This window comes from Abramis brama, assembly GCF_963993115.1.
Source record: "Abramis brama genome assembly, chromosome: 10".
Classification (NCBI taxonomy): domain Eukaryota; kingdom Metazoa; phylum Chordata; class Actinopteri; order Cypriniformes; family Leuciscidae; genus Abramis; species Abramis brama.
The window spans coordinates 27,106,231-27,121,738 of NC_139972.1; the positions used below are offsets into that span (position 1 = coordinate 27,106,231).

The window sequence follows — 15,508 nt, forward strand, 5'->3', positions numbered from 1 at the left end:
ATGTTGCCACGGGTATGTTTTTCCAGTGAGCCTGGGCTGTGTAAAAACATATTGGCTGCGTTCGAAACCGCATACTCCATGAGTAGGTACTTAATTTCAATAAGTACTTACTTAACGAGCGCTAAAAGAGTAGGTACTTTATAGCCAGATCTCGTTGAGTATGAATGAGAACCGGACATCTGCCATGTTGACGTTATCATGTGACCTACGACGCGTTATCACAAGCGCAACAACTAGTAGAAGATTTGAACGACACGTTTAATTAATCTGTCTGTAAATATCATTATATTGATTAAACTTGCTCCTTTTGTGGACTTTTTGAAGAAACTGCTGCCCATTTATTTTGTGAGTACATTTAGGGTTGATTAAACCCACCGTTTTATCCTTAACGATATTTATTTTTATTACGAAATCCCAAAATTGTCATCTCTTGAATATGTTGTTAATTTCTTTATTTTATATCCAAATATTTTCATCCATAAGCAAAAGTGGCTTACTGCTTTATGTTTTCCTCTTTTTCTTGTTAAATTTAACTCTCGTTTCATCCCTCAGGCCTATAAATAACAGAAAATGCATTTTTAAATGTATTATATAATTAATTATTTAAGAAAATATATATTTAGATATTCAACCTTATAGGTTTTTTTTCTGTGTATAAAATCTCATGTTTGCAAACCCATGATTGATATATATATATATATATATATATATATATATATATATATATATATATATAGATATACACATATACCTTATAACATCAGTAACTCGACAGCCCTACCTAGAACGGTTTTCCTCAGCGTTTGTAATGTCTGCACAAAGGGCAGCTGTGCGAAGATTTGCCTTTGGAGGAAAACTGTTGATTTTATACTCGAAAAATTTAAGTATCATTATTAAAAATTAATATTACCCCAGAACGAATTGCATTGCTATCCCACCCCAAAACATACAATAATAACAACGATAAATGCTGACCAATTAATTATATTACTTTTTACTGAAAATGATATAATTCAATAAAACAAACAAAATGTAATGTATGTCATTTGAAATAGCTATGCATGAATACACTTTAGATGTGTATATAGCGAACATACCTACATTTTCATTCAAAGAATAAATAAAGCATGAATTAATTGTATTTTATTTACTGACAACAATGAGAAATATTAATAAATTAGTTAAAGAATGAATCAAAGTCACCATCACACAATAAACAAATGCATATACAAGTCAACACATGAAACAAAGCTTTATTCAAACTACAATCATGTATGTAGACTACAGGCGCTGAACCCCACATCCTTCTGCCATCTCAACACAGCGGCTCCCATTCTGCGGCTTTATTCTGATGAATCAGCTGACCGCCAGAGGTGAGCCGTGCCTTCGTGCCGGAGGTTGTTGCGTGATGTGTTGTGCTTCACAATCTGAGGCAATAAGGGCAGGTGGAGTGATGGAGGGTCTCATGAGGGCACCATCTCCAGGATTCAGCTCTGGGCTCCTCATCCTCAGTACTCACACCAGCCTACTGACATTTCAGATCCTACAAAATGCACAAACATAACACAAAAGCAGTCATTATTTTTAGAAGACAAAAATGCTTTTTTTCCACAAATGCCGCCATCATCTTTCCTTGCAGGTCCTGCTCCACCACAACAGCTGTGCAGCAAATGCACAGAAATCAAGAATCAGAAAAGTGCTGTAGTAGCTCAGTTTGAAATTACAATAATTAAAATATACTACAACTTAATATTTAAATAGTTGTTGTTATTCATTTCTGTAATGTCACAAAGCCTTTGATGGCAGCATTCAGCTTCATGAGCCACTCTCCACCGGATAAACACACATCTGTTCATCTGACCCTGTAACATCCAGACCAGACTCACATACCTCTGTGATTTATGAGCTCAACACTACATTTACAGGTTGAGGTTGTTTTAACTTTTTATCCTACATAAATGTTCCTTAATTTATCAACAGTACTAATGGACAAATAAAATAGATAACTTATGTTAGTCACACATCACTCAGATGCCTATTTCATATCTATTAGACGTAGTAATCTGCAATTCTTATAGAAGAGTTTCTTGCCAGATATTAAATAGACATTTAGTAATTGTATTTAAGATATATACGGTTTAAAATGTATGCAAATCCACTTTGGAGACGTATGTGTCCTTACTGGAGCTTCTCTGTTAGTAAGCTGCTCATCCTATCCCATAATAAAATGTGATTTACAGCAAAATCACAAATATATAGCGTCTTTACACCTTCAACAATTCAACAGTTTACTGTACAGTAGTTCAACACATGCGATCATTTGATTTGTAAAACTCACATTTGAAAACAGTCTCGTCCGTCATCCTTTCCGTCACGTTCGAGTATGACCTATCCTTCTTCTTCTTTTTCATGACGTATCCTCTCGCGTGGCCTCCTGGGATAGAAGAGTATCCATCGGTTGAGCACTCAAAAATCTGGGCGGAAGCAGTAAGCCATCCGGGAACTTCTCGCCTACTCTTTTATGAATATCGATGTTTCGAACGTACTGCTTCCTTCACGTACTGTTTTCGCCTACTATATAGTAGGAAAGTAGGCATATTCGAACGCACTTAAGTCCGAATCTCGCGATAATTAGTACGTCGCCCAGGTAATTCTCGCCTACTCTTTTGGATTCGTACATACTTTTTCGCTCGCCTACTCTTTTCCCCATACTAAATAGTAGGGAAGTATGCGGTTTCGAACGCAGCCATTGACTTTATATTTGAATCTCACCCTTATTGCGTTGAGAGCATGATGCACATTTAGGCCTTCACCTAAATTAATAAAGATGTGAATTTAATTCACTATACGTAACAGCAAAATATGACATTAGAAGTTTAGTTTATAGGACAGTATTATTAAAATGTTGAAACCAAAACAAGTAACTATAACCACAGGAAAAAAAACAAAAAAAAAAACAAATTTCTATAACTCAAAAACATTGCCCTTGTAATACATTAATCTTCACGTATGCCCTTCAGTATATTCATTCATTAACATATGCATTTGTAAATTGTGCTAACTGAAAGCTATTTAATTTATTATGTATTGCTAGAGGAGCTCAAATCTATCATGTCACTTTTGTCTCTCTTTTATGAATGTAAATATTTAAAAAGGGCTACTTCATAATGGAAAATAATGAATGCTGAAAAATTCAGTGCTGATTCTTCTGACCAATGGGAATCTTTCTCAACTTGTGTCAGATATACAAGTATTAGTTTCTGTATAAATTTGCAGCAGGATCATTGTTGCTCCTGAGAAGTGTCAGGATCATTATTGTTTTCTGTGAAAGATACAGATCTCCCAATGGATAAACTGAAAGAAAAGACAAAGACGTGTGACAAATAAATTACATCTCTACAATATATATAAAATTAATATTGAGTGTACAGGTCAATAGATTTTTTGCAAATAACTACTTTAATTTCAGTCTTGTTCCTTATATCAAGTTGTACTATGGCTTAAGAAAAGACTTGGTTGTATGGACTAGTAGGGTACTTTTTTTAAAATGTTTTTCAGCTTGAAAATATGACTCGCCATCCATGAAAAATGTTTTGAATTACATGTGGTTGAGTAAAAGAAACTCACTTGACTTTATTTAGTTTATTATTTGGAAGAGCCAGAAGAGCTGAGAGCTGCTCCTTTGTTGACGTTCCTATTTCATTCCCAGATAGATGCAGCTTACTCAAGTGTGAGGGGTTTGCCGTCAGAGCAGAAATCAGAGCAGCACAGCCTTCATCTCTGACACCACAATCATTCAACCTGCAGAGGCAACAAAGACACATCTTCTTTGTTCAGGATACACAAGTCATTGACAGAATTGTAATTCCTGAGTTTGACTTGCAGAGTAATTTAATCACTGTGACTCTACCCTAGTGTCTCTAGTTTACAGTGGGGATTCTCCAGTGCAGTAGACAGCAGCTTCACCCCTGAATCTCCTATGACGTTGCTAGACATATTCAGCTCTTTCAGCTGTGAGAGGTTTGATGTCAGAGCCAAAGCCAAAGCAGCACAGCCTTCATGAGTGATACCACAATCAGTCAGCCTGCGTAGAGAAAAACAACACTATTAATCAGTGTAGAAAATACACATCATGTACTATTGTTGAGGGGGCACCAGTGACAGTCCTCTGTAAGTTTAGTAGTATGATTTATTTTCATTTTGTGTACATGGGGACCTGGTTTAAAATCCCAACTTAATATATGCATTTTTGGTAACACAGTGTCCTTGTTACACTTTACATGTAGTTACTATAGTAATAACTATAAATTATGCAAAATTACATGCAACTAACCCTAAAACAAATCCTAATTCTAAACCTATAGTAAGCACAAATGTAGTTAATTAATATTATTCAATATGTATAATTGTAAAATAGACACCTTAAAAGAAAATGTAACCTAATTTTTGTTTGTATTCCCATCTAATAATAATATAACAATTAAATACAATATTAAATAAAATATTCAATGTATGACTCAGGAATGTCTTCTTACCACAGTTCTTCAAGTCCGAAAGGAGGACAATTTGGTCCATTAGCAAGAAACTTAATTCCAGAATCTCCCAGTTTATTCTCTGACAGATCCAGCTCTTTCATGTGTGAGGGGTTTGATCTCAGAGCTGAAACCAGAGCTGCACAACCTTCATCTGTGAGACCACACTCCTTCAGCCTATACAGAGAGAACAATGACACATCCTTCACTCGTTTCATTCACAATACATCGATTGGTTCAGCAGTAACAACCTTAGCAGACAAGATGAGATCTTACTTCAGAACCTTCAGCTGACACTCAGGATTCTTTAGAGTGGCATACAGATGCTTCGCTCCCAGATCTCGTACACTATTTCTAGTCAGATCCAGCTCTCTCAGGTGTGAGGGGTTTGATGTCAGAGCTGAAGCCAGAGCAGCACAACCTTCTTCTGTGATACCACAATCCCTCAGCCTGCAGACAGAACAATGACACTTATTTGTATATAGGTGTATTGAGAATAGACTTAAGTATCCCATATGCTAATGCTCAACCAAATCATACTTCAGTTTCTGTATTGTACAGAGAGAATCAGAAAGACACTTCACTCCTCTATCTCCCAGTTTATTAAATGACAAATCCAGATGTTTCAGTTGTGAGGGGCTTGATCTCAGAGCTGAGGCCAGAGAACCACAACCTTCATCTGTGACACGACAGTCATTCAGCCTGCAGAGAGAACAATAAATAATTCTGTCTCAGTTAACACACCAGAGCAAAGGCTTCTTCATTAATAGGTAATCACAACCTACGTACATTTAAATATTTGCTTTGATATATTTAATGTGAATGACACATGAAGGTCGGTCTGTCTGTGATTAGGTTAGGGCTAAGACTTAGATGATGATTTTGGTCTAAAAGACTTATTTCAGTCTGGACACCACTATTTACAAATGGTTTATATCATAATTATATGTGACCCTGGACCACAAAACCAGTCACATGGGTAATTTTTTTGAAATCGAGATTTATAAATAAGCTTTCCATTGATGTATGGTTTGTTAGGATAGGACAGTATTTGGCCGAGAACTATTTGAAAATCTGGAATCTGAGAATCTGTTTTTGAATTTGCAAAAAAAAGTTAAAGTTGTCTATTTGTGTTCGCAATTTTGCTGCATCCACTCACAAAAATAGATTTTTTATATATTTACGTTAGGAAATTTACAAAATATCTTAATGGAACATGATCTTTACTTAGTATCCTAATGATTTTTGGCATAAAAGACAAATCGATAATTTTGACCGTACAATGTATTGTTGGCTATTGCCACAAATATACCCGTGCTACTTGTGACTGGTTTTGTGATCCAGGGTCACATATTGTAAATATATTTGTACAGTTAGACTGACTATTATAAAGATATTTTTGAGCCCTTAACCTCACCCTACCCTAAAAACAGGCCAGTAAACACTGTAGATGACAATCATTTTAGATACAATATAGCAGGGATCTCAAACAGGACTTGACATTAACTTTTGTTCTTACCAGCCTCTGTGGCTAGTGGTTTTCCAAAGTAACTAGCCATTCAGCATTTTTAATAGCCACAATTTTGACATTAATACCATGGGGAAAAACTACTATATAGAAATTTCTATTATCTCATAATTTGGCTGCAGGTATCTGTCACTTTAAGATCTGATGCACGTATCCATTATACTGTTACATATGCGTTAAAACGTGAATTCTCGCCAATACCGGAATTCTGGCATTATTTTGTGTGTATTTGACTGTTTAAGCATTGTAAGTAGCGAAAAATAACAATTTAGTCCTGAGAGGTGGCTTAATTCCCAAAGTGGGAATTGCTGGAATTAATAAAATTATGAATTTTAAAATTAAAATTATCTTATGCCGAAATTCAAGCTCTGTAAAACCAACAATATTCATCCAGATCAAATGAAACAAGTGAGTGAGTGAGTGAGTGAGTGGACGTGGGCTTGTGTGTCAATTCACTGTCGGAAAGATGAGAGTGAGAAAGCGCAGCTGGTATCGTGTGTCTATTCTGCAGAAAATGAGTATTGGAAGTGTTTCAGATATTTCAGTATCGAAAAATCTATATTTTTAACAGTATTTCTCTTAGTTTATTATTTCAGATGCCTTTTTAAAAGACTACAATTGAAATATGTATTTATTATATATAAAATTTCAACCCACAAGTGGCTAGTACGAGTGAATGCATTACACGCCACTGCTGAAATAATGTCAAGCCCTGCTCTCCAACCCATGCTCCTGGAGAGCTTTATTTATTGTAGACTTCATTTCCAACCCTGCTCCAATAGATTTTCTGGTTCAGGTGTGTTTGATTGGGCTTGGAGCTGAACTGCAGGATTGTAGCTATCCTGGAACATGGTTGGAGACCCCTACATATATATTACATAGATAGTATTATACAAATATTTTAGGCATACGCATCATAGTAATAACACAAACCATTACCTCAGTATCTCTAGTATGCAATGAGAACTTCCCAGTCCTTCAGAGAGCAGTTTCACTCCTGCATCCTTTAGTTCATTTCCATTCAGATTCAATTCCTTTATACATGAATACTCAGAGGCGAGAGCTATGGCCAGAGGAGAGCAGCACTTTGTTTTCAGTTCACAATGAGCAACCCTATGAAAAATAATAACATTGACAGAAGATTTTATTTAACAATAAATCATAATTGATTTAAACAACAATAAAAAAAGACAATCTGAAACATGACAATTTAAATGTATTGTCATTATAACATACAAAACTGATTTGGACGCTTTAAGGACAGGTACAAGATGCTGAAGAACTTGCTCCATTTTTGGACAGTTGGTTCTCCAGCTATATTTCTTCAACTCAAACACATCCAAGTTCTCTGAAGTCAGAAGAACAAACACCACAGCTGACCATTGTAAGGGGGTCATTTTGACTGTGGTAAGAGCTCTACAGTTGAGATAACGCTGGATTTGTTCCACTAGTGCACTGTCACCCAGATCACTGAGGCAGTGGAACAGATTGATGAATTTCTCTGGAGTTGGATGTTCCTCTATCTTCTTCTTGATGTATTTGACTGTTTCCTGCAAATTGTGGTTCCTGCTTTCTGTCTGTGTCAGAAGAACTTTTAAGAGCGTATGATTGGACTCAAGGGAAAATCCCAGAAGGAAGCGAAGAAATAGGCCCAGGTGTCCATTTTGACTTTCTAAGGTCTCATCGACAGCTCTCTGATGCAGGTCAAATATTGGGACCTGTTTATGTGTTGATTCAGTCATTTGGACAAACACATTGATGTTCCGGGTGATGAAGGTGTGATGCACAAACAGTGCAGCAAGATGTTCCTGAATGCTGAGGTGAACAAAGCAGTAAACTTTCTTCTGACACAGACCAAACTCCTCTCTGAAGATCTGAGTGCACAATCCTGAGAACACTGATGCTTCTGTCGTGTCAATGCCACACTCTCTCAGATCTTCTTCATAGAAGATCACATTGTGTTTTATAAGCTGTTGAAAAGCCAGTTTCCCCAGTTTTAGGATCATGTTTTCATCTGTCACTTTCTTCTCATAGTCCTTCTCATGTTTGATGTTGGTTTGAAGGATCAGGAAGTGTGTGTACATTTGAGTGAGAGTCTTGGGAATCTCTCCACTCTCTGCTCCACTCAGCATCTTCTCTAGAACAGTGGCTAAGATCCAGCAGAACACTGGGATGTGGCACATGATGTAGAGGCTCCTCGATAACTTCAGGTGTGAGATGATTTTATTGGCCAGACTCTGATCAGTGATTCTCTTCCTGAAGTATTCCTCCTTCTGTGGGTAATTGAAGCCTCGTACCTCTGTCACTCGATCAACACACTCAGAGGGGATGAGATCAGATGCTGCTGGTCTGGAGGTGATCCAGATGAGAGCAGAGGGAAGCAGATTCCCCAAAATGAGGTTCGTCAGCAGCACGTCCACTGAAGCTGATTCAGTCACATTACACAACCTCACATTGTTCTGAAAATCCAGAGACAGACGGCACTCATCCAAACCATCAAAGATGAACAACACTTTATATTTATCACTGAAAATGTCAATTTCCATAGTTTCGTGGAAAAAAACTTGGAGAAGATCTGAAAGACTGAGTTTGTCCTTTTTCAAATTGAGCTCTCTGAAAGGAAGTGGAAATATGAGGAAGATGTCCTGATTCGCTTTCCCTTCAGCCCAGTCTAGAATGAACTTCTGTACAGAGACTGTTTTTCCAATGCCAGCAAATCCTTTAGTCAGCACAGTTCTGATAGGTTGGTTTTGTCCTGGTAAGGGTTTGAAGATGTCATTGCGGTTGATTGGTCTGTCATCTGTAGCTGCTCTCTTAGCTGCCGTTTCAATCTGTCTGATCTCATATTCATCATTAAACTCTCTTCCTTCTGTGATGTAGAGCTCAGTGTAGATCTCATTCAATAGTTGTGGGTTTCCCTGCTTTGCTATTCCCTCATGCAGATGTTGAAACTTCTTCCGCAGCTTTGTTTTAAGTTTAAGCCTGTAGATTTAAAAAATAGTCACACATATCACTAAATGTTCACATAGCCTTAAACAGATTCAGATATTACTTTAATGTAACTTAATGGGGGTTCAAGTTAAAACATGGGTGTGAATCATTTTAGTGGGGTCCCAGGACATGCTACCAAGTGAGGTTTATTTGTTAGGTTTTTTTTTTGTGTGCAAAAATGGTCTTTTGTGGCAAAGTTGGCCAGGTTTTTCCTTTTAGTCATTCTTAGAACACATTTTACGCATGGCTCTTGATTCTAACTTGTACTTGGCCTTGTATTTGTTTAAGCATTTGTTACAATTTGTTTAAGCATTTGTTACAACAAGGTATTTGTTACCTTATGGGTAAGACCATTGATGGCTCCTTGTTTTTATGCTTAGGCCAATGTGAATCTTTTTTTCTTTTTCTTATTAATCTAATTTGTTATGAAAAATAACAATCTACACAATTAGAAACTATAGCTACAACATCCCACAGTTGTAATATAAATCCAGAGTGAAAAATCTGTTCGCTAAACTCAATGTATATTCATTAATAGCCCAATTCTAAATATGTTTCCATTACCATGGTACTAATATTGTACATTTGTATAGGCTGGTATATATATAATATTGGATTGTACTTGGTATTTTGGTTATTGGGGGGTTCAGCTGGTGCAGTCCTTAGCAGAGATTTCAGTTCCTTACAGAAATACAAAATAGATTTGGCGATGTTTGTGTGATTTTGATCATTGGCAATTATCATTGATTTTTATGATAATTAAAAGTAACAAAATATCTTATGTTCCCCAAACATGAAGGTGAATAAATGATGACAAAAAGTTAAAAAATTTGGGAAAACTAACCCTTTAATAGAGATTCAGATGTGATTTTAATAAATGTACATAAGTAATTTAATGTCTAAAAACAGTAATAAATAAATAATCACCATAAAAACATTTTTATGATTACAAATTGTAATATTAGATGTAATTAACACTAATACAAAATATGATTAATTACAGAAAACAATTAATTTGTTAATCAATTGATTCACACCGCCCTAATTACTTTATCTATTTGGACAAGTGTGTCCAAAAAACTTGCGTTAAATATATATCTAGTTTTTAGGGTATTTTTGCCTTTATTTTAACTGGACAGCACAATGAGAGATTATAATATTGATCATAATAAAAAAGAGTTTTCTTTTGACCAGTGACACAAAATGACTGTCCAACAATGCATATGTTACTTCATATGCAATAAAACAACAATAACAACAATTTTTAGGAACATTTAAGAAAAATGTCCATTTGCAGAATAACTTATTATAGCAACCATTTGATTTTCTGACAGAAATATTTGCAAATGTTATGACGTGTAATTTTGATCATTGACTATCAATATTGGCTGTCATTTTTAAAATGTGAAAATGGCAAATCTTTTGACGTGTCACTACTGACTGTGTCTGATCTCTTCTGCCTGTAACAGAGAGCAGATTATACTATAACAGTAAATAATAAAAATGGTCTGTTAAGAATAACAGTAAAATAAGTAAAATTACACATCACTTGCATTGTAAGCTTAATACAGATTCAGATGATTTACACGTCACACCACGTCAATTCAAATCTTCGATTTAATGCATTCTAAGATTTGCATAGTAGTTTATAAAATAAAATGGTATAGAGCATCACCATAAATATATTTATTATTATAAATTATAAAACGGTTAGTTCCGATCCTTGAATCTGATTGGTCAATAGCTGCGCTTTATTCACGATAAAACACGGCTATGACCGCTTCACCCAACGGTTCTATTTATCACTGCGCCCTTAGCAACACCCTTAGCAACCACACGTACTGTATCACACCGGCACCTCAAAGGTTTACACAAATCACTGCCTTCGCAGCACCATGGTGCAGAGATTGTCCGATGCTGGTCTCAAATCGAGGGAAATTATGTCTGTGAGTGGACATAAGTGAGAAAGTTCACTACAGAGCTACTGGAGGCCAAACTTAAAACAAAGAAAGCACTGGAGCGACATTCTTGCTGCAACAGAAAACACTGCTGACAGTGCTGAGCCCCAACTAAAGAGAACCGCGTTAAATATCACCACAGTGGAGCTGATTGAAATGAGACAAATATTTAATGCGTGCACAATAAACGGAGATGTTCAAATACATTTAAATAAAATTTTTTTAAAAAAAGTATCTCTTGTTAGGCAGCATTTTAGCAACTAAATTAATAAAATAGATTAAAGACCCAACTGTTATCTATCAAAATGTGCCCTTGTGTTTTTATATGTAAATATTTAGTTTAGTGCAGAGAGAAAATAACGGAATAAACAAAAAAAAATAAACGTTTTCTCATGCTGAGAGATAAGCTATGCCTATTTGTGTGAGGAAATTTCACAAATATTGTGTTGTAAAAAATAAAAATAATGAGACAAAGTTTGAGAACGGTTTGTTGTTTTTATTTGAGCTTTCATGCATATTACACATTGGAACGTTGTTGTTCACGGTCAGGGACTATTTTTTTCTAGCGGAAGGAATGCTTTTATTGATTTAACTTCATGAAAGTTGCACTAATAAATTTTTTTTTACTTTAATATTGTGTGGTAACCGTTTTATAAAAGCAATAAGTTACTCGAGGCAAGTGCTGTATCGTATATAAGTAACGGCTGAAGGGATTGCAGGCACTTCGCGTCGTACCTAACAACGCCCTTCAGTCGTTACTTATTCACGATACAGCACTTGCCTCGAGTACCTTATTGCTTACTTTTATTATGCGTGATCAATTGCATCTAACACAGTTTATTGTGATTAATCACAAAAAATGATTGAATCACAGTCCTAATTCCTTCAGGTATTTGGATGTTTGTCTCCACAAAACTTGAGTTAAATGAACTTTTTTATATTAATTTGACAGGACAGTTTATAGAGAGACAGGAAATGATAGAAAACGAGACAGCTTTTGGGAAAACAGAGGTCATTTGATTTTCTGAGAGAAATATTGCAAAGATTGTGCAAATTTATGTGTAACTTTAATCAGTGACACAAAATGGTCATCCCTATCTATAAATGTACCTGTCTTCAGAAGTGCTGTGATCTTTGAATTCAACATCCAGTTGCTTTGATGCATATCTCTTCCTCTTCAGGGACACACAGCTGGGCACCTGTGAGTCTGATGTTTTATGCCTGTAACAATGCATATTTTACTTCATATGCAATAAAACAACAACAACAATAACAACAATTATAAACAATCACAATATATTTAATGCATTCTACGATTTGCATAGTAGTTTATAAAATAAAATGGTATAGATTACACCATAAATATATTTATTATTATACATTTTATTATGTGTGATCAATTGCATCTAACACAGTTTATTGTGATTAATCACAAAAAAAAAAGTGTCCTAATTCCTTTAGATATTTGGGTTAAATTAACTTTTTTATATTAATTTGACAGGACAGTTTATAGAGAGACAGGAAATGATAGAAAACGAGACAGCATTTGGGAAAACAGAGGTCATTTGATTTTCTGAGAGAAATATTGCAAAGATTGTGCAAATTTATGTTTAACTTTAATCAGTGACACAAAATGATCGATCCCATTTGTAAATTTACCTGTCTTCTAAAGTGCAGCCACCTTTAAATTCAACATCCAGGTGCATTGATGCATCACTCTTCAGGGACACACAGCTGGGCACCTGTGAGTCTGATGTTTTATGCCTGTAACAATGCATATTTTACTTCATATGCAATAAAACAACAACAACAACAACAACAACAACAATTATAAACAACAACTTTTAGGAACATTTAAGAAAAGTGTCCATTTGCAGAATAACTTATTATAGCAGCCATTTCATTTTCTGACAGAAATATCTGCAAATGTTATGAAATGTGTAATTTTGATCATTGACTATCAATATTGGCTGTCATTTTTAAAATGTGTAAATGGCAGATCTTTTGACGTGTCACTACTGACTGTGTCTGATCTCTTCTGCCTGTAACAGAGAGCAGATTATACTATAACAGTAAATAATAAAAATGGTCTGTTAAGAATAACAATAAAAATAAGTATAATTACACATCACTTGCATTGTAAGCTTAATACAAATTCAGATGATTTACACGTCACACCACGTCAATTCAAATCTTCGATTTAATGCATTCTAAGATTTGCAAAGTAGTTTATAAAATAAAATGGTATAGATTACACCATAAATATATTTATTATTATACATTTTATTATGCGTGATCAATTGCATCTAACACAGTTTATTGTGTTTAATCACAAAAAATGATTGATTCACAGTCCTAATTCCTTTAGATATTTGGGTTAAATGAACTTTTTTATATTAATTTGACAGGACAGTTTATAGAGAGACAGGAAATGATAGAAAACGAGACAGCATTCGGGAAAACAGAGGTCATTTGATTTTCTGAGAGAAATATTGCAAAGATTATGCAAATTTATGTGTAACTTTAATCAGTGACACAAAATGATCATCCCTATCTATACATGTACCTGTCTTCAGAAGTGCAGCCACCTTTGAATCCATCATGCTGTTGCTTTGATGCATCACTCTTCAGGGACACACAGCTGGGCACCTGTGAGTCTGATGTTTTATGGCTGTAACAGTGCAAATTTGACTTAATTTACAGCAATAGAAACAACAACAACAATAATTATCTGTTCAGAATAAACTAATGATTAACAAATGTAAAAGTTTTTGTAGGGCCTATACTTGACTGAACAAATCTAAATTATTTATTTTTTTATTTTTTTATTTTTTTATGAATTTGTATGCTTACTTGAGTGTAGGAGTTACACTTTGCAGTGGAGGATCCATTGCTGTTTACTCCTTGGTTCTGTAAATCTCATCCACTCTTACTGGGTTACCAAACTAGAGTTTCAATTAGAAAAGTATTAACTAGAAAAATATTTTATATACAGCAGTAATTCAAAATACATCGATAAAATATCTCATTTAAAATCCATATTAAAATAATTTAATATAGAAACATGCATCTAAATATAGATGAATTATGAGATAAATTATGAGGAAAAACAAGGACCATGCAGTGCAATTAAAGCAAAGCAAATAAAAAAGAAATGGACTTGGATGTAGCAATAATCTATTATGTTTATATTTTGCAAGCATATTCATATTTAGTCTCTCATGCTACTTCTGATTAATCAAAATCAAATGTTGTATTTGTTAACATGAGTTAATGCACTGAACTAAAATGAACAATGTACAGCTGGATGTTTATTAACATTAACAAAGATTCATAAATCCTGTAACAAATGTATTTTTCATTGTTAGTTCATGTAATACATCAACTAATGTTAACAAATGATACCTTATTGTAAAGTGTAAAGTACATTATTATTATTATAGCCTACATTTACCTTAAAAAACTAATTTAAAGACTGCTGTGCAATTCATGTGTTTACTATTGGATTAATGCCAATGGCTTTCTTCCCACTTTGAACTGCCTCACAGCCTGTTGAACAGGTTTAATGCAAAAAGCTACAAACACACCCTTGTTACAATTGTGAAACCAAAACTGTTTATATTAATTATGTTATTTTTGTATGTTGATGTTTTCAATTTTATTTTATAAGCCTAAATAAGCTCTTACAAAATAGACGAGATTTATTGTAGTGATACAGACATTTTGTTCCCTCATATTTGTTGGATGCTTATTCTAAGCGAAATCAACTTATCCTTTAAAAGCAATTAACAGACATTTCACGTTCAAACACGCATTCTCTCAAAGTATTTATAATGTAATCAAATGAAAAAAAACTTACAGTTCAAACGCCAAACCTCGCATTTTCCAGACGAAATCTTTAACACCCATAGATGTTGTTCCAGTGACTGAGATCCTGCCTTGCTGGATGTGCAGCTTTAAATTTGGAGACGCCCTCATGAATGGAGGTGACATGGTACACCACAGTAGATAGGCTTGTTTGAGATGAGCAAAATCAGCACTGATGTCATGCTGACGTAAGTCAAAAAACTCGCGCGACGTGTTGGATTCTGCAGTCGCGCGTATCTCCACCGACTGCTCCACCGGCTTAAAACAAATTAAAAACACCACATAGACATATAAACAAGATTATTTTATCTACATTCAAGTACTTAACATAGAAAATAAATGGGTTACTATTTCTTATTCCAAGCAACCTCTTTTTCTTTTTGCACCATAATTAATTAAATATATTTTTATTCAATGTAGGCTACAGTATTAAATCACAGAAGTCCCAAATTTGTTTAGGAAAATCCTTCAGTTGAAAGAAAAACAGATAGGCTATAGGTTTGTTTTGATCTCAGAGCGGCACAGCCTTCATTTGTAATGCCAGGGGCGCAACTACCCAGTGTCAGAGGGGTATGCAGCAACAATTTTGGCAAAAAAAAAAAAAAAAAACCTTTTTTAGTAATAGTGTCTGT

The 15,508-nt window shown here is 34.8% G+C and overlaps 1 protein-coding gene across 1 annotated transcript; it reads right to left on the reverse strand.

Annotated features, from left to right (window-relative positions):
- Positions 1-1,128: 1,128 nt before the first annotated feature.
- LOC311090966 (NLR family CARD domain-containing protein 3-like) lies at positions 1,129-14,961 on the reverse strand. Its single transcript, XM_084126641.1, has 14 exons — positions 14,869-14,961; positions 13,863-13,954; positions 13,576-13,680; positions 12,669-12,773; positions 12,120-12,230; positions 7,297-9,042; positions 7,000-7,173; positions 5,073-5,234; positions 4,809-4,982; positions 4,536-4,709; positions 3,911-4,084; positions 3,628-3,801; positions 2,339-3,354; positions 1,129-1,543 (listed from the first exon to the last, which is right to left on the reverse strand). Exons 2-13 carry the CDS (start codon positions 13,898-13,900, stop codon positions 3,282-3,284), a joined length of 3,210 nt encoding a protein of 1,069 aa, XP_083982767.1. The 5' UTR covers positions 13,901-13,954; positions 14,869-14,961; the 3' UTR covers positions 1,129-1,543; positions 2,339-3,281.
- Positions 14,962-15,508: the final 547 nt, after the last annotated feature.